The following is a 21,082-nucleotide window of genomic DNA, read 5'->3' as shown; positions in this document are numbered from 1 at the left end:
ACGTCAGAGGACACCGCTCTTCCCCTTGTTCATTTATCTCGTATTTTTATCAATATCAGGATGCAATACATTTGTGTGAAAGGGCGCACAAACAATGCGAGCCGAGTGCGTGAAAAACAAAATCAGTGGCAATTTAGCGGTAAATGCGAGAGAAATGTGTTGGCATTGAACGCCTTTTCCGGTCCATACTTAACTTCCGAATGTCAACTTCCGGTTGTCCACTTCCCATCTATACTTGACTTCCGGTCCAACTCGACCTCCGGTTCTCCACTTCCGGTCTAACCTGACTTCCGGTTATCCACCTCTGGGGCGCGTAGTTCACCTCTCTTCCGTGTCGTCTTTCGTCTTGGTCGTCATGACAGCGGAGCGGTCACGCGGCACGCATCGTCTCCCGCGCCCAAAAGTTGGGTTGTTCGCGACTTTACGACAGTCTCGTCGTAACCATGTGGTCGTCGCGAAGGAGAGACGAAAGAATTCTCGTCTTTCGGCTCCCGCTTGGTCACTGCGAGCACGGTGCTGCGGGCAAACATGGCAGATCTCCAAGATGTATTTGCTATCGTATAGGAATACGCGAGCGCGTAGCAGCCAGTGAATTACGTAGACTTCGCGATGCGTTCAGCAGTGCAGTGGAGACTGCTTTTGGGAAAACGTGTCACAATGTTCCGAACTTGAAGAAAGTGGTCTGTTTGTTCTGTTCGTGCAAGAGCTGGTGTGAGCCAGCTATGTGCAGCATCCGGCGCAAAGAAACAACAACAACAATAAATGAAGAAGTGATGATGACATGGGATGTTTCCCCGTGGTAGCCACAGGACACTACCCCACTTCACAGTGGTTAATATGAGAGGAAAGAAAGAAAGGTGCGGTGATCAAATACCGATTTTCAGTACATTCTATAGGTGTGATTCTATTGATTCTCAGACTTCGTTCTCCACGGTAAGAATAAAGATTTATGAGAACACACGCGGGTACAGGACACATTGTAAACGCGTCATTAAATCTTAGTTAAATACGTAAAGTTGTAGCCCCGAGTCTCTGGCTCGGCGTAATGTTGATGTGTGTTTTGACGTTGTATTCTAACAATTGCGTGCCAGCTCTGTGCTCAGCTAAGTGGTGCTAGCCGACAGACGTTCAACCTGGCTGCAATTCTTGGCCCATGTCAGAGCCATGCGCAACACCGCCGAGGACTTCTGATGTTCTTGGAGTTCCGCTACCGGCTTGCTCCAGACGCTGTAGGGTCCTCCCCTGCATCTCAAGGACCATTGGCACTTCTTTCATGTGCTTCTTCCTTTTGTGTGACGTAGCGTTGCGCAACCAGAGGACGGGAGTTCAAGAGTTGTACTTGCACATAACTTCATTTTCATATTTCACATCTCATGCTTCTCGTGCAATGGGGTAGTGTACTGCTCTCAAGCGGTGAATCACCCCAGGCCATAGTCATGATTTAGTTGTTGTTGTTGTTGTTGTTTGCGTACCATATGTGCATGCTTCGTTCGCTTCTGCAAGCATGAAGAAGTTGAATGCAGAAATTTAAACGACACATGTGTGCGTCAAGTTCCAACACGTAAATAGGGCGAGCATGTACTGCTGGAAGCTGTGGAATAAAATGCCAACTTCGCGTTTGAGAAACATGTGTTTTCAATTCACTGGCGTTTCCAGTGCACGGCGAGAACAAAAGCGGGTCTCTAAAGCGATTGCTTTCGGCTCATTGACACGGGAGCCGCTGTCCCCAGAGGATCTGAAAAGCGCGCGAACTTCCACAGACGAGCAGACGACAAGAGGGGTTGGCGATTTGAACAACAATTATGAAACGCACAACAGTCTCTAATTGATAATATTCACTATTTTCTATTATGTACCTTTCAAAGCAAACTAATACATCAGATAAAAGACGTTTTCTTACACTTTTATATAGATTACGCGCGTGCACCAAGCGTCTGGTACTGAGAGTATGGTCACTGAGCCACGGTGCGGAAAGAATGAAAACCACCATGCGTTAAAAGCTCGTTGCTGGTCGCCCCTCGTCTTTTGTCTGACGGGAGAGGCAAAGGACGACGACCACTAAAGACGACAGGGGAGAGACGTGAACAACGCGCCCCTGGTATATACTTGACTTCCGGTTCGACACTTTCAATTACTCTATGCAAGCCCATTTAATTAACCTTTAATAAGCATCTATTAATTTCAGTTACCCTTTAATTACCTGACAGTTGCAGACCGGAAACACTCTATGGATACGACAGGTAAAAGAAGCTGTCAAATCAAAGATCAGCAACGTGATGTAAGCCGACTGACTTATCGGAGTTTCTCAGGCGTTATCGTGAGAACTTACGATCTGCTAGAACTCGGTATTCACTCCTAACGACGTGAACCTGAACGTGCCACCGTACACGATCATTCGGACGATAACTTGTCGTCTGGGTGATCTTCAGTTCTAGCGATGCAGATAATGGGTTTGTTGTGTTGAAACACCTCATCTCATCCTCATTCATGCAGTAATAATAGTTGCTGTAGTCCACGCTACGTACACTAATACTTCTCGCGAACACACAGTCTATCGTTGTGCCCTTGCGTGTGGTCGGCACATTCATATCATCCACGATGTCCAAATAGTACACGTCTCCTTCGTGGAGTCGAGAAACCATCCATTGTTGCCGTCCCCGACGTTAATGTCAAAGGATCCACACGCAATGAGCAGCACGTCGGTACAGCGCGCTGTTTTTACCTCGGGGAAACTTTAGTTGCGTTTTAGGAGTTCACGGCGGGAAGATTCCAAGTGAAGAAGAGTTGATGATTGAGCCGTCTTCTGAAACTTTCGGCGAGACGATTGCGCACATGTCTCCAGCTTCTCGCTTCATTTCGATGGGCAGATGCCATGGAGTCAAGACACTTTTCCGTTGCTTGCCGTAAAGTGCGACACGAGTCGCTCTGCTTTCTTGGCGCATGCGGAACGACATGTACCCACATCCGCCTATCTCCACAGCCACTGACACCCACTACGTCAGCCACTTGAAAAGGCTTATCGTGTTTTAGGAACCGCTGTCATGAAGATCTTCCAATGTGCTAAATCCCTAACCCCCGAAACGTTTCTTATCAGCCGAGGTGTCCGGACCCTTCGCTTTCCCCCCAATATTTTTACCTGTGCCACAAAGCCTGCCGTCGAGGCTATACACTTGTTCGGCCGAAGAGAAGTAAAGTGAGTTTGGGGAACTCATTAAATCGTTAGTGCACATTCTGCTGAGTGTCACTAAAAGATGTCCTGTGACAGCTAGCACACGAATGACAGTAAGTGCAAGTGACACTAAATGAGTCTGTCTGACAGAGGTATTAAGTTCGCACAAAGTCACCGTTGCCTTTCATGACAGAAAAGTGCGAGATATATCTTGCCCGTGTGCGGCAGGACTGGGCAAAACATCAGAAGCTGCATCAGCGGAAGCTACAAAGAAAGGACTCGCTGGAACCTCACGTACGGACAAAAAATGCGAGTGGAACCCCTCAACCACACACAAAAAAAAAAGAAAGAGAAAAAGAAATGTTGTGCCACAAAAGATGGCAGAGATTTACAACCACAAGGATAGAGAAAATGACATTCTGAGGATGATCTCGCAAGCAGTGCTTGCGAACAGTTGCATAATTCGCCTTTCAGGATAACGAATATGATGAGCATCTCCTTTCGCTGTTTGCAGAGTGGAAAGCGCTTGTGTGGTACGTAATTATTGCCAGCCCTCGAGATCCGATGGCGCCCGAAGGTGTTCTTCACTCTCCAATAGCTCCAACTCACGAAGCGTTCCAGTTCCGCAGTTGATAGACTGTTCGTGGGATAATAGTCGTGTATAGAAACAGCACACCACGCGTAGAATCGCACTTGACGCATGAATAAACACGCGAACATATTTCTTCAAACTGTTCTGTCGGTTGACACAAGGGAAACAAGGTACATAAGAGGACGCATTGCCGGCTGAGACGTGCTATTTCGAAGCTATGCTGAAACGGCCGCCAGGACGCTGCACGCGCATGCGCGCGTACAAAATGCGATTTCAAGTTAGATTAAAAACAATTAAAATTAGGACGAGGACAGAGGATAAAAGGACAAGGACCGGCACTGAACTGCAACCAAGTGAAGTTTTATCCTCTGTCCTCGTCCTACCCAGCACTGTTTTTTTTTAATTGTTTTTAATCCAACATGAACCAACCAGCCCAAACGCTTGCTCTGCTGCGATTTCAAAACATTGTCGACCAGTCGGAGCGCGCACGCAATCTCGGCCAATGAGCTTGCAACGTTGTAGATTGGCGCAGTTGTACATATTCTACAGCCAGGGGGGTCGGACGCGCTCAAAACAGCGTGACCACAAGGCAGCTGCCATCCGTTGGTAATGGAAGGCGTTGCCTTCCGTTGGCTGCTTTATTCCGCTAAACTTGACGCGCTCGTTTTCCTAAATTCATCACTTGCTATCTAAATTCGGCGTACTATGTGGCTATATCATATGTATTCGTTGAACAAATAAGCAGTGAATATTTTCCCACTACATCACTTGCTTGTGTGCTGTTGTTCGTTCGTCACTTTATAATCACGAAACCCGACAGACCAGAGCATGGAATGGCGGGTGCACGGTGCCAGGTGGTTTCGTTTCTGCCATTTCCGGTTCCCGTTGGTTCGCAGAGCAGCATGGAAATGGCGGTTTACTGTGTGTATTCATCTTTGGATTATTGTTGTCTTCGGAAATACACGCCTACATTTGTTACAATGGGTAACGATTTATTGATTTCGCTCGCAAAGCATAGTCCACAATAGAAACGCCACTTCAACAGGTCATAGGCGGTAAACATCTTCATCTGTGTTGGTGGAAAGCGAAGGGTTGGCGGTGTCCCAAGTAATATCATAGATAAAATATGATTCACGTTTGATATGATGATCACGTTGCGATTCCGATAACACTACTCAATTCTCCACGTATCCCGAAGGTTCGTACGTACTCAACGCAATTACCCGACTTCCCTCGCTTCCTATACGCTGGACGTCGTTCCCTCCATCGGCTCGTTTTCCCGTTTGTTATCCCACGTGACTGCACAGGGCTGGCAACAAACGGAGCAGCTACGCTGTAGTTAGGGGGCAGAAATTCATCCACTAACACTGCCCATGACCAACGGATGGCTGCGCCCGGGCGGTCACGCTCGGGGATAGGAGAATTCCATTGACGGCGCGCCAACTACGTTCTCTAGTCTTCCTATATTAAAGGTACTGTAAAGCAGCACCGATCAAATGTCATTTAATGTGGCTCCTTCGATAATCCAAGCCCACAGAACAAAAACAGCGTAAGTTTAATTCCAATCGACGGTGCAATTAATTAGAAAATTACAATTAAAGATTACGGGCAACACTGTACTAGGTATTCGAAAGGAATTCATACCCCTGGCACATACGGCGGCAACCACATTGTATGCGTATAACACTGGGCCCGACATAACAATCCACCACAATCCACCATAAAATCCGCCCCTGCAATCCACACAACGATCCTGAGGATAAACGGATAAGCGAACTGAAATGAAATGCTGAGCCGTTGAAAAAAAATGTGTCAGACGTTCAAGAAGCCAGACAGCGTCGGGACTTGTTTGTTCACAGAGGTTCACAGACAGAGTTTGTTCGTTCGAATCGAAAGAGGCCGCGAACAGAAGGAGCGCGCAGGCGCAGCAGAGAAGTAGCGAGAGCCTCCATCGAACAGCGGAAAGCGGTGGGTTTCTTCGCAAAAAACACTGTTAACAGGGGTTTCAAAATGCATAGGTAAACAGGAAAACTAATAACATGGTTACTAAAATAACGAAGTTCCGATGTAATAGTGTGTAATACCAATTTTTAGTGTTGCCCGCTGTACAGGGGGTTGTTTGACACCAGGCGTCGCACCGCTCCACTACGCCGCATCTTTCATGGCAAATTAAAAATATGTATAGTGCGTTGTCGGTCGTATGGTTCCGCATATGGTATTTAGAAGCAACAAAGTCTTTAGTCACATCAACGGCATATAATGCTTGTCTACTGCTTTACAGTACCTGTAACTCTATGTCTACAGCCGTATCCTCGGGGACTCTTTTTGTGCGTTTCATTTTTCCGTGGTAAGCTATTCTCATTGTGAGAGCAATAATGCTGTGTGTGAACGTGCTCTATAGGCAAAGCATTCGGGAACCATGACCACTGAAACTCAGTCTGGTGCCGATTTAACGGTTCATCTTGGATAGCAGACGCCAAGTGTATACGAAGAGGGGAGTCAAGTCCTGTAGATCACATAAACAAAACTGGAGAAACCGGCACTGAAATTTTTTGTTTATGTTTAATTGATACAAGCTTTCGCGTGGAGGACTACGCTTCTTCAGGTACGAAGTGGAGTACTGACACGCATAAGTATATATAGTATAGGCACATATACACGACTAAACACAATTAAATACCTCGAATTAAAATCGGGCACATTTTCAAAAGAAAGAACCTCCAACTATTTCTTGCTGTGTGGGGGGCGAAAATTGCTAAGTTAGTTAAGCTTTAATGAAGCTAAGCTGTTGAGAAATTGTGTGTGTGTGTTGTGTCTTTCTTCCCTGTCTCGTGTTTCGTCCCCTTTGCAGTTGTGCACCAGCAAGTCAGCACCCTTCACCACTTAGCTAAGTTACACAGCCTTTATTCCATGAAATTCACGAAGAACACATATTTACGGACTGTTGCATTCGAAGACCATTTGAGAAGCTGAGTGACTGTTTGCAGTCCTGGGGAGTAAATTACGGGGTTAGGGGACTAAAGTGGGACAAGTAATAGGGGACTACAATTACTCCCAATTTTATTACTTTTTTCTTGCGGTGCACGAACATACATTCTGTCGTCCTACAAGCATTACTAGACTTTTTGAGCAATGTACGACTGTGGTGTTCCCTGTGAGCCACATTATCGTAATCTCAACCTTGATTCCGCGAACGTAATACCGTCGAGCTCCCACGATTGAAACTTGAGTGCAGGGCTCGCCCTTGACCAGCCTCGGTACCCGACCCACTTCTACACAGTTGCCTTTATCATTGCGCAAAAAAGTAGGATCCTCCAAGTCACTGGTTCCTTCGAATAACGTAAGTCAGGTAGCCATGCGGGGTAGTTGGTACATATTCATTCGTGGTAAACCGCCAGCAGCGATTTTAGTCATTCCTGTAGTCTTTCCTGTACAGTATAAAGTTGTGAGTTCAGCCTAACTTGGTGCCTCTCCTTTGTCCTCGTCTCAAGTTTACCACGAACGTAAGTCAGAACTACCGCGGTATAGTATTGCCTTGTGGGGGTGGAACGCCTCAGTCATCGTCAAATTTCGTGTTAATCATCAAGTTAAGTTACCTGCTTCCACAACGCGTTCGGAACGGAAATTTTTTTAGATGGCTTTCAGAGCTCCTTTAAAATACACAATTTGTTGTTTGTAAAACACTCCAAATTGCGATTAGCCACAGTGTTCCTTTTTAGCGTAGGATTTGGAATAAATATTGAGCTTTGGTGTCGAATTAGCAGGAAGCCTTTAATACGACACCGACAGTAAGACGGTGATGCCATGTCGAATGACGTATGCCAAGATGAGACCGAATCATTGGTATCGTGATATATTCGGCAGATTCTATTATCCGGCGCGCTTTACCTCAGGGTGTATACTCCGCAAGGTAGGCGCAAAACAGGTCCTCCAAATGTTTTGAGAATATCTCAAAATAGAACCACCACGAGGGGATTTTTCGGACAGCGCTCTGCAATGCAGCACGACAGGTTTGAGCGCGCAAAATAGAGCCTCGGGAGACGAGTTCAATTTCTCCTCTCTTGTTTCGTTTTTTTTTCTTTTTTGTTCAAACAAACAACAAGTATGTAACGCACTCCCCGATAAGTGTCCAACCAGCCTGTTATCAAGCTCAGCGGGTCGTAAAGGTCAGCTCGCGTGGCTCAGTGGTCAGCGTGCTGGCCATATAACACGTCGAGACTGGGAGGTACCCGGATTCGAATCCCGGTGCCGGCTGTGCTGTCTGGAGCTCTTTCCTGGTTTTTCCTCAACGGCGGCTTTCAGACATATGTCAACACCAGTTCCCTTAGAAGTCGGCCCAGGACGCACATTCCCCTCAGGGCGTCAGTCGTGACGCTGCCCACCACTGTGAGGCCAACAACGGCAAGTCCTTTCACCCCCACCACCAGTAGAAGGGGTGGATTTTTAATCGGCAAGTGTCACCGGCACCGATGTCACTATTGTGTCTTCACACGCTTCAAAAATAAAGCGCCACCTGTGGCAGCTCATCTTCCAGTGTGCTCATCGCCAGGGCTGTCACGAACCGACGGAACACCGACAACTTCCCCTCCTCCTCCTTCTTCTTCTTCCAAAAGAGTCAAGCACTCTTTGCTGTAATTTTCATTTTTCATTTTTGGGCGCGCAAGATTAGTCAGCCTACATCCGTCGCGCCGTGCTATACGTGGACCGCGGATTATTTAGACCTAGCGGGAGCTCTTTAAAGGGACTGTAAGGTGGAACCCAGTCTCCGATGTCTTTATGTATCACCGTGCAGAATTTGTCATGTGCGATGACGTACGCGACAAAGCTCTCACTTATGAGAACTTCTCTCATCAATAATTTTTCAAGGTTCGCATTTTGCCCGCTTCATCTGATCACACAAGGCGTACGCGGAAGGAAGCAGGAGAGACCGCTCTGGGAAACTACTACGTGATAGCGAAGTATTACGTGAAGCATTTCTGGTAGATTACAAATTACAATTGACCTATCGTTAAAAGATTTACGACAATTACTGAGCAATGCTTTCAAATGGTTGGGAACTCCAAAGTGAATTGCTCCGCCGTCTGCTTGGCTCTCTTTTCGAGTCATCTATACTCCCATTGCTGTTGTAGCTGGTTTCGCATGTAAGAATACATATGCATAGTGCGTTTATTTTTCTTAGCGGAATAGCAAGCCGGCCGTCCCGTTTGGCTGACCTTTTCCCTCTTTTTTCGATTTGTTCAAATAAATATATCCCCCCCCCCCTCCGAGAGACTAGGGAAGAAATAAGGGACAGACACAACACGAAGTGTGTGTGAGTGTTGTGAGGTGTCGAGGTGTTACATTATGCACCAACTTCACCAGCTCGCTTGCTTCTTAGCCATCTTTTCGGAGTAAATATGTTGTTCTATTCCGTTTGAGTCAGTGATCTCCGGGACTCCGGCCGGAGGATTAGACAGGCCGGCCGTTGTGTCTGAGTAAGATTCTGGAGAAAAATCGCACACTGCGTAAATGTGGTGACAAAGAGCTTTTATGGAGCGAACTGCAGGTCAGCGCAAACTGGATTGGACGCCTTCAGCAGGTTAGAACAGTTCCATGGGCGTCAGCCATAGGCTCGTGGCTCCCTGCTCCCTTGCGTGACGTGGTGTGGAACTTTGCATGGGGCATCCAACCCACGCGGGACCGCCTTTAGACATGGTACTTGACCCCGACGGACAATTGCCCGTACTGCAATTGTGTTGAGACGAACGACCACGTACTTTTTGACTGTCGGATTGCAAGAATTTTTTGGCAATTGGCTCGGCGGCATACGAACATCATATGCCCAGTGCCCTTACATCGTTGACAGTCCTGCCACCGGATTAGCGCACTTTTAACGGCTTGCGGGGCGTATTAATATTAGTATTAGTACTCGTAGTGTGCTCTATAGTATGAGTCGTCTAATAAATTTTCTCAAACAAGAGCTGAGCGCGGGTGCGGGTTTACCCGCGGTTACCCGCAAATACCAGCGCAGTTTCGAAATTTGCGGGTAAAAATTTAGTGTCGCTGCGGGTTTCGGGTAAAGTACGGGTGCACCCGCAATGCGTTCACGAGTAGTGGGGATAAACCCGCATTTCCCGCTCCCACTAAACTGACCTTTTCTCACCCTGACTTGCCACATTAATTTTGGCATTTTTCCCAGTTTTCACTGAAAAAAAAAAACTGCAAAAGTAAACTTTCTCGCACATCTCGTGCTTTTTTACCTTTCACCGAAGCACATTTGACGCTTGCTTAAAAAGCTGACAAGTTTGACACCGATCATTAAGCCAAACAGCACGCTCGCGTGCAAATTCCTCCGATTTTTGTTTCAACTCAAATCTATCTGGAATCTCCCAATGTCGCGGTCAGATTGAACTATAGCCTTTACCAAGTCAGCAGTTGAACGCATGACACGCTCAACAGTAACCTTCATTGTGGATGATATCGTTCTGTTTTATGATTCGTTTCGCAGCTTCGCTGTTTGCAAGTAGAAATGCATTGATGCTGCGGGTTCCGGGTAAAATGCTGGTGTACCCGCACTGCTTTCGCGGATGCGGGTACGGTCCGGGTGTGGGTACGAAATTACTTACCCGCATTCAGCCCTAGGGATAAACTTATACTTGTGGTTAACGTTATGCGGTATATACTATTACGGAATTCCATAACATGCAATATTAGACAGCGTTCTCGACCGCCCTATAAGACCCTATAGTCTAAACAAATAACTCTCCAGAATGACCTTGCTACCGTACCTGGCTTGTTTCTCTCGATGCCTCTAAATGTCGTTATCTTCGTGTGTCGTAGTATATCAAGGCCATGATCTTTGTCTTCGTCGTCCTTTATCATCATATATCACATCGTATACATTTCCTGGTCAAGCATATATACACCGTCGTAAGCGAGGCCAAACGGAAGCCTGGTTATCGCCGTCGCAACCCCAAAATATACCCCCTCTGTCAAACTTGTGGCATCTGTATAACCGCCATTACACCTTAAACTTTGATAAAGCTTTTGCGTCTGGGACCGTTATCAGGCCAATCTTGTTAATCTACTTGAATGTGTCCAAAACCGGGCTACTCGCCTTCTTTTATATATAATGATCCCTATCCCTCAAGTATCACTCGGCCGGCTTACGTATTCTTTTACTTCGTAGTACCGATACATTTTTCATAAGTTCTATTATTGCCCACCACCATTATCCACCCTTCTTCCTTAGTCCCTGCCTCGCTATATCTCTCCTAGGACCGATAACCCCTGTAAACTTGAGTTTGAATAGGGAGGATGGTGAATTCGTCACCTGACGAATTCTGCAGCCCTCACAAAGATCCCCTAAATGAACCCCACAGAAAGGAAAATGACAAGATAAAAACAGTATTGTCTGCCATTCGCTTCACTTTCGTTATTCGCTTTTCCCACAAATAGTAAAAGGTTGGAATAGCCTTCCACAGCTTGCTTGTTTTTATATCAGATTCCGTTGTTTTTCGCCACCCTTTAAATGAGCAACTGCTATCGGAGGATTCAAAAGGACGAGAGGGTTATCGCACATGCACTATCTTCTCGGAGTGGGATGGAGTGGAGTGGCGCGTAGGAAACAGGTGTAGTCACTTTTCGAAGTACAAATTATCACTCAACCCTTTTGATGAGGAACCAAGAAGCGATTACAAACAATTCCCTTACAAAAATAAGTTTAGCCAGTCTATTGACATCCTTTGGACGTCCTATTTCCTGAATAGACTTCCTTTGGACTATTGAATTTATAGCCTGTCCGTTTCAAGTCTACAGACATATTTTGGACTATCGTGTGTCCTTTCTTTGGCTTGTCAATGGGAGATTGGCAGCAAGAGTCTATAGACAACCTGCTATAGAAAGGAAATGGATATCTGCCATTGCCTGTCTATTGACTTTCTATAGACTGACAATAGCCTGGCCACTGGTGCACCATTGCCCTTCTACCATCATCATATGCACCTTATTCGTATTCATGAACTGTGATTTGCTGAATCTGAACGTGAAATTCTGCTGAGTTCCTGCTGTGTGAAAGTGTATTGATGTGTTTTAACCTGTGTTGAGAAGCAATACGTGGCCATCATTGGCACACGTGTATGCTCATTGAGGATAACCCTTAGTAACATCTGCAATAGCTTAACCAGTGCAAGAACGTAGCAGTTAGAAAGGCATATGCAGCACTGCCATCTCCTTCCTAAAAGAAAAGATATCATATATTGCTTGACTCTCGAGCTTCCGCAAATTCGAGTGCCCTGCTTGCCTCTGACAAGTGGTAACGGCTAATACCTGCATCACTTGGCGTTATGTGGCGTTTTCTAATGCAGTTTCCTTTTTTGTTAATAAGCATCAGGTGCCGTTGTAGCCGTCAGGGATTGCATCTTACCTTGGAGAAGTACAATAAGCAGTAATAAATTGTATGCAGTAGTGAGAAGAGATCTTGAAGAAGTCACACGCGAATGCAAGCGAAAGCAGCATGGAAGGAAACTGGTTTTGTTTGACCGTATTTAAGAAGCGCACCTGTCGGATTTCGGCAGACAGGAAGTCCGTCTTTTCGAACCCCCCGGCAATTATACAAAGAAACAAAAAAAATATACGTATGAGTTAGGAAGGGAGTTGCCTCAGGACAGAAGCCGCCGATATTTCGAACAGAGACTTTTCTTCTTCTGGGCCCAGAAGAAGAACCGTCTCTGTTCGAAATATCGGCGGCTTCTGTCCTGAGGCAACTCCCTTCCTACATCTCTACCGGTTCGCTGGATTTCTACCCATCTACATACGTATGAGTTGTTTCCCATGCAAGAGAGGTAGTCCATTAGTAGGTCTTCGCCGTCGGGAGCCATACAGTGGTGTTTTGGTGAATCCGATTAGACTACTCTTCGGCTACTTATTGCAGCTCAAAACGATTAACCGAAATATTGTTGACCGCAACGTCGATTCCTAACATCACCATTCATAATTTAATTGTCGTTGTTGTTCCCACCATGGGTCCTGCGGGACAGGAGCTGCTCGAAAACTGGAACTTATTAAGTGACCCCCTTAAAATTCAGCAGGTCGACACACTGTTTGGCTGACCTTTCCGATTTTTCTTCCTTTCTTTTTCTCTTCTAATAAATACATCTTCCCCCTTAAAATTCGTCCTAGCAAAAGTGACAAGTTATCAACTTCGAGTCGTTTTGTTTGTTTGTTTTTCCTCGTGGCTGATGACGGAAAGAGAAATAAACGGAACATGTGAGTCGTGCGTCAGTCAAAAGTAGCGATGGTAGGCCCCTCGCTGACACGCCGGCTTAAAAATAGACGGGGATTATGTTCCTGTTGGCTGCGCAGGACCATCAGCACTTTCCCGACGAATGGTGGGCTTATTACCTGTGAGGCAGGTCAGCCTAACATAAAAAAAAAAAAAAAATAGCCTGCAGAGTTTGTAGAACTTGCGGTTGGTGCGCAGTTGGTATTTACGTCTTCCACTCTTACCGTATTACCGCGACCACTCTTCTATTACATCACAGGCTACCGGCGCAAGGTGTAGAGAAGAGGGCGATAACAATCCTGCCGTCTATTGCCGGTTTCATATAAGTATATAAGCCTCCGACTTTTCGGATTTATCCGACACACTCCGATAAACTTCCTCCGATGTTTTTTTTTTTTGCAAAAAATCGGATTTATCCCATAAACTCCGATATGTCCAAGGTCCACGTGGCGGCTTTACGGTTTTTCCTGTTTCCTTCTTCCTTTGCCCCCCCTCTCCCCCCTTCTTCCACACCTACTTTTCGAATTCAAGCTGATCCTCGCATGAATGGCCCAAAAGGAGGATTGTGCACACACTTGTCCCATCTGTTCTGTGCCGGCTGTGCTGCCTGGGGTTTTTCCTGGGTTTTCCTCAACCGCTTTCAGACATATGTCGGCACAGTTCCCCTAGAAGTCGACCCAGGACGCACATTCCCCCGGGGCGTCAGTCGTGACGTTGCTCACCTCTGTGAGGCCGACAACGGCGAGCCCATTCACCATCACCACCACCACCTTGTCCCATCTGTTCTATGCATCCTCGACCGTCGTGACTCTACTTGTCCCCGGGCACTGGGCTTGTTTGGCACAGAACAGTTCTGTGCTCGTCACAGCTGCAACTCATTTTGAGCCTGGGCACCATTCACAATTTGTGCAAATGCGCTAGTTTTTACTTCAATAGCTCTGGGTAGCAAAACATCCGTGCCCTATATCGTGTGGTCTCAGTCACTCTTGCACTTCTTTCCTTTGCATTGTCTCTGCGTTGACTAGTCCAAAATACTCCGAAATCGGCGTCATTCCTTTTGCAAACTTTTTATTTCTCCCAGAAACTCCGAATTTTCGAAAAGTTGAAATCTCCGATAAACAGCCTCCGAATTTTCCAAAAGGAAAACTCCGAAAAGTCGGAACCCTACATATTGGTAGGAAGAAAGCAGGGACAACATCACGGCCGTGAGCGAGAACATTTCTTCCACCACTTGACCAGAAGAATTCGCCCCCACAACGGCAGTGACTGACGGGAACCTACGGGGTCTTTCGTACCAATATTGGCAACAAGTAATGCGTATAGTGATCGCCGCGTAGATAAGGAAGGTTAAACAGATACGCATTTACGTACCCATTGCAGACCTTTTTGTTTGGAGGGGAAAACAAAATTATCAGGACAGAACGGAAAAACGAACGGTCGTATTCTTGAATCAATCCTCGGCTGGACCGTCCAGTCGAAATGCTCGTCGAGACCAGTTTTCCTTTTGCGTCGACTTGAACTGGAAAATACCCCGAGCAGAGGACAAACGGCTTTCCACGAGCGCTACATCATAGTATACGGCTGCTCAAGTGGAGGGGCGGTTCTGTCCTCCACTCATAAGAGTCGAAGCCGGATATCGGGTCGTTTAAGGATACGGCCGTAAGCTTACGGCACATCGCAACTCGAGTATATAACAGGGATCTTGCGCAAGTTCCGCAAACGAAGCAGACGCAGGAAAGGAATGAGTTCTGCGACAATGTGCTTCGTCATTAACGAGTTCGGTTACAGGTATGACACAAAAGTAACTGAGCGATGCGAATGGACCTTTTCCATATTCGCGTCGCCCCTGGCGGTGGAATGTCGAACGTCGCGTCTTTCCCCTCAATAATGGTGACGTTATACGAACTGGCACGTACGTTGCGTGGGAAAGTAGCAAACGAAGATTGGAAGAAAAATGCGGAAAGAGTGAAAGCGCATTGTACTCATTACCAGACCTGAAACGTCCGCGTAACCTTGAAACCGATAATCTCCCCACAATGAACATGACAGTCGCCCGCAGGTGGGTCCGTAGCGATGTTTTCCACTCAAAGATGGCGGACGCAAGGGCTGGGCATGCGCATACGCGTTGTCGGAAATGGTCCAGTTGCTTGTATCCGTGCGGTTTCTATTCTCTACATCAGTGATTTACTCGGAACTCCCCCTATACCATCCAAGTGTTTGACGACACCTCCAGCGTCTCTCTTCTGTGCTCACCATACAGGAGGAGGCTTTGCCATTTCATCTTTAGATACATGTCGGCAATGATAAAGCTGTTGCACTTTAACCTTAATATAGCCCAAAGGCCGGGAACAGCCATGTTTATTGCTAAACAAGGCACACCTGCACTGCAACGATAAGAACAGCATAAAAACTTGACGTTTCGGGTTGAACTGTTCTTTCAGTTGTCATGCTGTTTGCACCGTCGTGGTGCCGGTTTGCCTTGTTCATCAATAAATATGACTGTTCCTGAGCTGTAGCATAGACTTCATAATAATTGTAATAAATTTTAATAACAATTTTTAATATGTAACTGTGATATAAAATAAATTTTAGCAATGATCCCCTTCCTTGCCAGTCTAGGTAAACCATTTTGGGGTGGGTTCTCTAAAAGGTCAGTCACATTTTCGCGCAAGACGTGACAACTCCTTAACGCGATACCTCCTTGACTAACAGACTACCTTTGCCTCAGAGTGAAAACTTTATACCAGAGGAACCAACAAAAAAAATTGTGGTTACCAAGCAGTGTGTAACAAAATAAACATGACCACGCAAACATTCGCGTCCATCCAACGGTATAGCGCATAGGAAATACACGAAGACGAAAGTTTGCGTGGCCGTATTTATTTTGTTATACAGTATAGCTGGTAAGCACAATTTTTTCGTCGGTTTCTCTGGCATAAATTATCCACTGCATGGCAGCAGAAGTCTATCTGCCAAGCAGGTACAGCGCCACGCTTGAAAATGTGACTGACCTTTTTATAGAACCCACCCTGTATATTACAAATATTACTTGCAGAACGAATGACTGAAGCCAGTAATATCGATGTTACCCTCTCTTCCAAAGATCTGTTGATTGTATATAGGTATAAAAAATCCCAACCGTGGTTCAACGGCACTTTTGAAGTCCTTGAAACCAATGACGGATCACTTTGCTGGTTGCGAAACTACTCGGTATACTGAACAAAAAAAAAAAGCACAGAAAGAAAGTCCCGGATATGCAGCAAACGGGTCGAACAGTCAGTGTTCGAAGTGCTATGTCGAAAACACTACGAGGTCGCCTTTTTCCCCAATGACAAACGAATTCAATTCTCTAAGCGTCACAACGAAATGCCTCATGACACGCCCTCTGGTGTCACATAAAAACACAGTGCATCGTTACCCGCCCTTATCCTAACATCAATGCATAGAGAAGCGATGGGAGCACTTACTTTCGGTTTGCCTCGTCGAGTGCATATCTGTACAGCATGGATAACGTGGTGTAAAGGACGGTGAGGAGTAAGAGTTCCGTGTACACTAACTTCCAGACGCTGCCTTTCCAGCGACACAGCAGCCGAAGGAAGCCACCAGACGAATGAGACGCCACATCGTACTGGTAACTTACCGTCATCTTGGATGATTACTGATAAACGCACAGGCACTGGCTCACACCACAAAGCACATCGCGGCGGTTGCAGAGCAGGTTCGCTCGTTTCGGCGACAGCACACGTGACACGTGATACGTTGGTGACAAACGCTGATAAGTTTCTCCTAGAAACACTTCTTCTTCAGAGGTATGGTTAATGTGGTATCACCGAGTTTTCACTGAACAGCTCCGTATACCCGGCGCAAGTTAGCCAGTGCGTTGCGCGCGGCAATTCCAATCCACAAACTACCTAAAGAATAACTGTCGTCAAAGACACCGTTTCGAATAATGGCGCCACAGCTGAACCTTAAGCCAAGATTTGCATAAAATAACGGTGAACCACCTTAACAGCCCTTCTTCACCACCACACGAGGTCACACGATGGCTGTGCACCATGTTCGAAGACTTTCACCGGAAGCAGTGACGTCCACCACTCGGGGGGGGGGGGTGGACACAGCAGCCACGCAGCAATCCAAGGATCCCGCTGAGATGTTGCAGCCGCGAATTCAGATACACGCAGTTTCAAAGCGTCTCCTTCAGCAGCCACTCGACCCGGGAGCGGTCGCTAAAATGAGAACTTGGCAGCGGGAAGATGTCTCCCAAATAAGACGCATGCATTCTTTTACCCAGAAGACTATACGGGCGCCCCCCCCCTTCTACCCGAATACTGGTCTGGGGAACCATGGAAAATACGTGTTGCTTGCTGCGTTGCTGGCGACAGCCAGGGAGGACGTGTCGCTAAGAATACACACGGCCGAGGGGATTATGACAATCGCGCGTCTTTAATCGCGGAAGGAAACTACGGCGGCGTGATCTTGACGGTCGCCACGTGCGCAGAGACGCCGCCACCATTGAATTAAAGCAGCGCGCGTATACGCTGCGTAAAAGCACCTATGACACAAAAAGCTCCTCGGAGCGAACCACATGGTAGCGCAAAGCGCAGTTCCATCAGAGCGCGCTTAAAGGCCAGCCCTCACATATGGCGATTTGCAACAATGCGCTAGAAAATAGCGCTATATTTTCCTCCTCGCAGTGCTGCAAACCGCTCAGCTCAAACCGCTCAAGCCTGTCGCGTGAGGCCAGTTCCCACATATAGCGCTTCGCTCTATAGGGCTAGAAAATAGCGCTCGAAACCTAGCGCTGTTTTTTCCGTTTGCCGTTCTCACATACAACCAACCACATAGCGTTATCCTGGTGGGGTCACGGTATATCTCTTTGCGACGTGATGCACCGGTGCTTCCGTGATTGCTTACTGTCGGCGTCGGGTATCCGCAGCATCAAGGGGGATGACACTTTCGATGCTGTGATCGCGATACCACACTATAGTAACCAAACACCCATGCATTGGCAGATGAAACTCGTGGCCATTTTCACGTCGTCGTCATCGTCGTCGCATTCCCGTCTTGCTGCTTCGAGTGATCGGAAGCAAGACAAACCCCAGCTTCCGCGACGTCACGGCTGACAGAAGCTCACGATTGGTTAACGCATACTCACCGCTCAATATAGCGCTAGAAAAGTTGACCGGGGCTCTACTTCGAAAAGAGCGGTTTTATAGCGGTTTTTAGCAATGCGAGGAGGAAAATATAGCGCAATTTTCTAGTGCTATGTAGCAAAGCGCTATATGTGGGAACTGGCCTTTAACCAAACGTGAGCTTCTTTCAGTCGTGACGTCGCGGAAGCTGGGCTTTGTTCTTCTTCCGATCACTCCAAGCAGCAAGAATGAAAGGCGACGACGACGACGACTTCGTGAAAATGGCCACAAGTTTCATCTGCCAATGCATGGGCGTTTGGTTACTATAGTTTGATATCGCAATCACAGCATCGAAAGTGTCCTCCCCCTTCATGCTGCGGATACCCGACGCCGACAGTAAGCATCACGATAGTACCGGTGCATCACGTCGCAAAGAGATATCCCGTGATCCCAGCAGGATAGAGCTATGTGCTCGGTTGTATATGTGAGAACGGCAAGCCAAAAAACAGTGCCAGATTTTGATAGCTATTTTCTAGCGCTATAAAGCGAAGCGCTGTATGTGGGAACTGGCCGGGATATCTACCGGTACTACCATCTAGGCAACACTGTACTAGGTATTCGAAATGAATCCGTACACCTGCCACATACGGCGGCAACCACATTGCATGCGTATAACACTGGGCCCGACATAACAATCCACCACAATCCACCATAAAATCCGCCCTTGCAGTTCACACAACGATCCACACCTGAGGATAAACGGATAAGCGAACTGAAATGAAATGCTGAGCCGTTGAAAAAAATGTGTCATACGTTCAAGAAGCCAGACAGCGTCGGGACTTGTTTGTTCGCAGAGGTTCACAGAGAGAGTTTGTTCGTTTGAAAGAGGCCGCTAACAGAAGGAGCGCGCAGGCGCAGCAGAGAAGTAGGGAGACCCTTCATCGAACAGCGGCCAGCGCTGGGTTACTTTGCAAAAAACAGTGTTACCAGGGGTTTCAGAATGCATAGGTAAACAGGGAAACTAATAATATGGTTACTAAAATAACGAAGTTGTTAACGATGTAATAGTGTGTAATACCAATTTTCAGTGTTGCCCGCTGTACAGGGGGTTGTTTGACTCCAGGCGTCGCACCGCTCCACCACGCCGTATTTTTCATGGCAAATTAAAAATATTTATAGCGCGTTGTCGGTCGTATGGTTCCGCATATGGTATTTAGAAGCAACAAAGTCTCTAGAAACATCACCTGCATATTATGCTTGTCTACTGCTTTACAGTACCTTTAAGGGCGAGACACATGCACGACAAAATGCACGACACGTCGTGCGACGGGTCCCACAGTTTCGTGTCACGACTTGTCGCATGCTGCATCCGTAGACACATGGACGGCGACGTCCCTACGACATGTCGCTCTGAACCGCCGTGCTGCTATAACAGCGGGGCAAGAGATACATTCGCTTACACTCTATATAACAAACCGAAATTTGCTCACATAATAAAACACAGTAAACGAGAACAAGTCCTTCCGTATTTCATTTCACTTTCAAGGCGCAACGCGACGAAATCAGCCACTTTTTTCTATTCAGAACGCACACTGTCCGCCATTTTTTCTCGGACCCACCTACATCTACCAGAGAGGCAGAAGCATGGGCTGCTTCGTTCGTGACGTCACAACAGCCGCACGACAACCCACCGACGGGAGCGGAGATATCCAAGCAGATTTGTCGCGCTGCCACGCGTGTCGTAGAGAGCCGCTGCGACGACCTATTTCGCAGGAATCCGTCCCAGGATGCTTTGCGTTGCGAAGCGTCGCCGTCGGGAAGCCGTACATTTTGTCGTACACGTGTCTGGGCTGTTATACTGCGACGTGCGAAAACAGCGCACTGAGCTTGTAAGAAACACCTTGGGTAACATGCTACTCCTGCTGTATCTTGGTTTCTAGCAGAGTTCGAGGTAACTCGTTACTGTAACTAAGTTCCTTTTCTTTTGGTAACTTAACTCGGTACTTTTGCGCCGTGGTAACTTTCAGAGGAACTCGTTCGTTTTTCAGGTAACTTTGCCAAAGTAACTTAAGTTCCAAGTTACTTTTAACTAGCTTTTCACTCACGTCCACATATTTTCGTGCTTTCTCTCCGGTTCCTTCATAGCATTTTGCAATAAAACTTGATATTCGATCAATGACAGTATTTTATTCAGGAAGTAAGAACCGCTGCCATTGAAATGAAGCTGAACCATTGTGCGCCCACAGGGAATAAGATGCAAAGCGTTCGAATAGACCTCTACCCGAGAAACGTCATCATGACATTGGTACACCGACAGAAACCGAAACAAATCGGAAGGAGGGGGCTGGGTTCCACGAACGGGCACTTGTTCGCTGCCTCCCATTGAAAGAAAAGCAAGACCGAGGGTCGCGTCCCTTTTAGGGACCATGTCGTAATACCCTGAAGACCGTGGCTTTCGGGGCGCGACCTTGTTCACCTCTAGCTTCGAGCGTAGTTTAATTCTACCAAATCTGTAGCGCTGTCGAATACTTTGACGTCATTCGTTTACAAACAGTGAGAGGTCTATTGTTGGACAAAAACGAAAACGATCTCAGCGTGTTGCACTCCTCCACAGGCTGGCAACTCAAGGTCTAACTCAACTGGTCACGCGCGCTGCACCTGCGTAATGCTATTTTGTGTCCGAAGTAACATGGAAGTAACTCGTTCTTTTTTTTTTTTTTTTTGTAACTCAGTAACTGCGAGTTACATTTCAGGCTGAAGAACTTCGTTATTAACTTAGTTACATTTTTCACACGGTAACTTAACTTGTAACGAGTTTCTAGCATGGGCGGCGGCGCGACGTACACCTATACCGGGCGATGCCACGCATGTCCGTGATGTCGAGAGTGAAAACGCAAATTAGGGAACGCTAGTGGGATGTAAAAACC

The 21,082-nt window shown here is 46.9% G+C and overlaps 1 protein-coding gene across 2 annotated transcripts in view; it reads right to left on the bottom strand.

Moving 5' to 3' along the window:
• Positions 1 to 17,234, bottom strand: part of LOC135365881 (titin-like) — a 162,534-nt gene extending 145,300 nt beyond the window's left edge. For both annotated transcript variants that reach the window (XM_064598565.1, XM_064598566.1), the window contains exon 1: positions 16,491 to 17,234. In XM_064598565.1, the coding sequence (XP_064454635.1) occupies positions 16,491 to 16,669 (179 nt within the window). In that variant the 5' untranslated portion in view covers positions 16,670 to 17,234. The remainder of the gene's footprint in view (positions 1 to 16,490) is intronic.
• Positions 17,235 to 21,082: the final 3,848 nt, after the last annotated feature.

Source organism: Ornithodoros turicata, chromosome 8 (genome assembly GCF_037126465.1).
Source record: "Ornithodoros turicata isolate Travis chromosome 8, ASM3712646v1, whole genome shotgun sequence".
Lineage (NCBI taxonomy): Eukaryota > Metazoa > Arthropoda > Arachnida > Ixodida > Argasidae > Ornithodoros > Ornithodoros turicata.
Note: the sequence above shows the minus strand (reverse complement) of the source record. Positions and strands in the feature narration are given on the sequence as shown.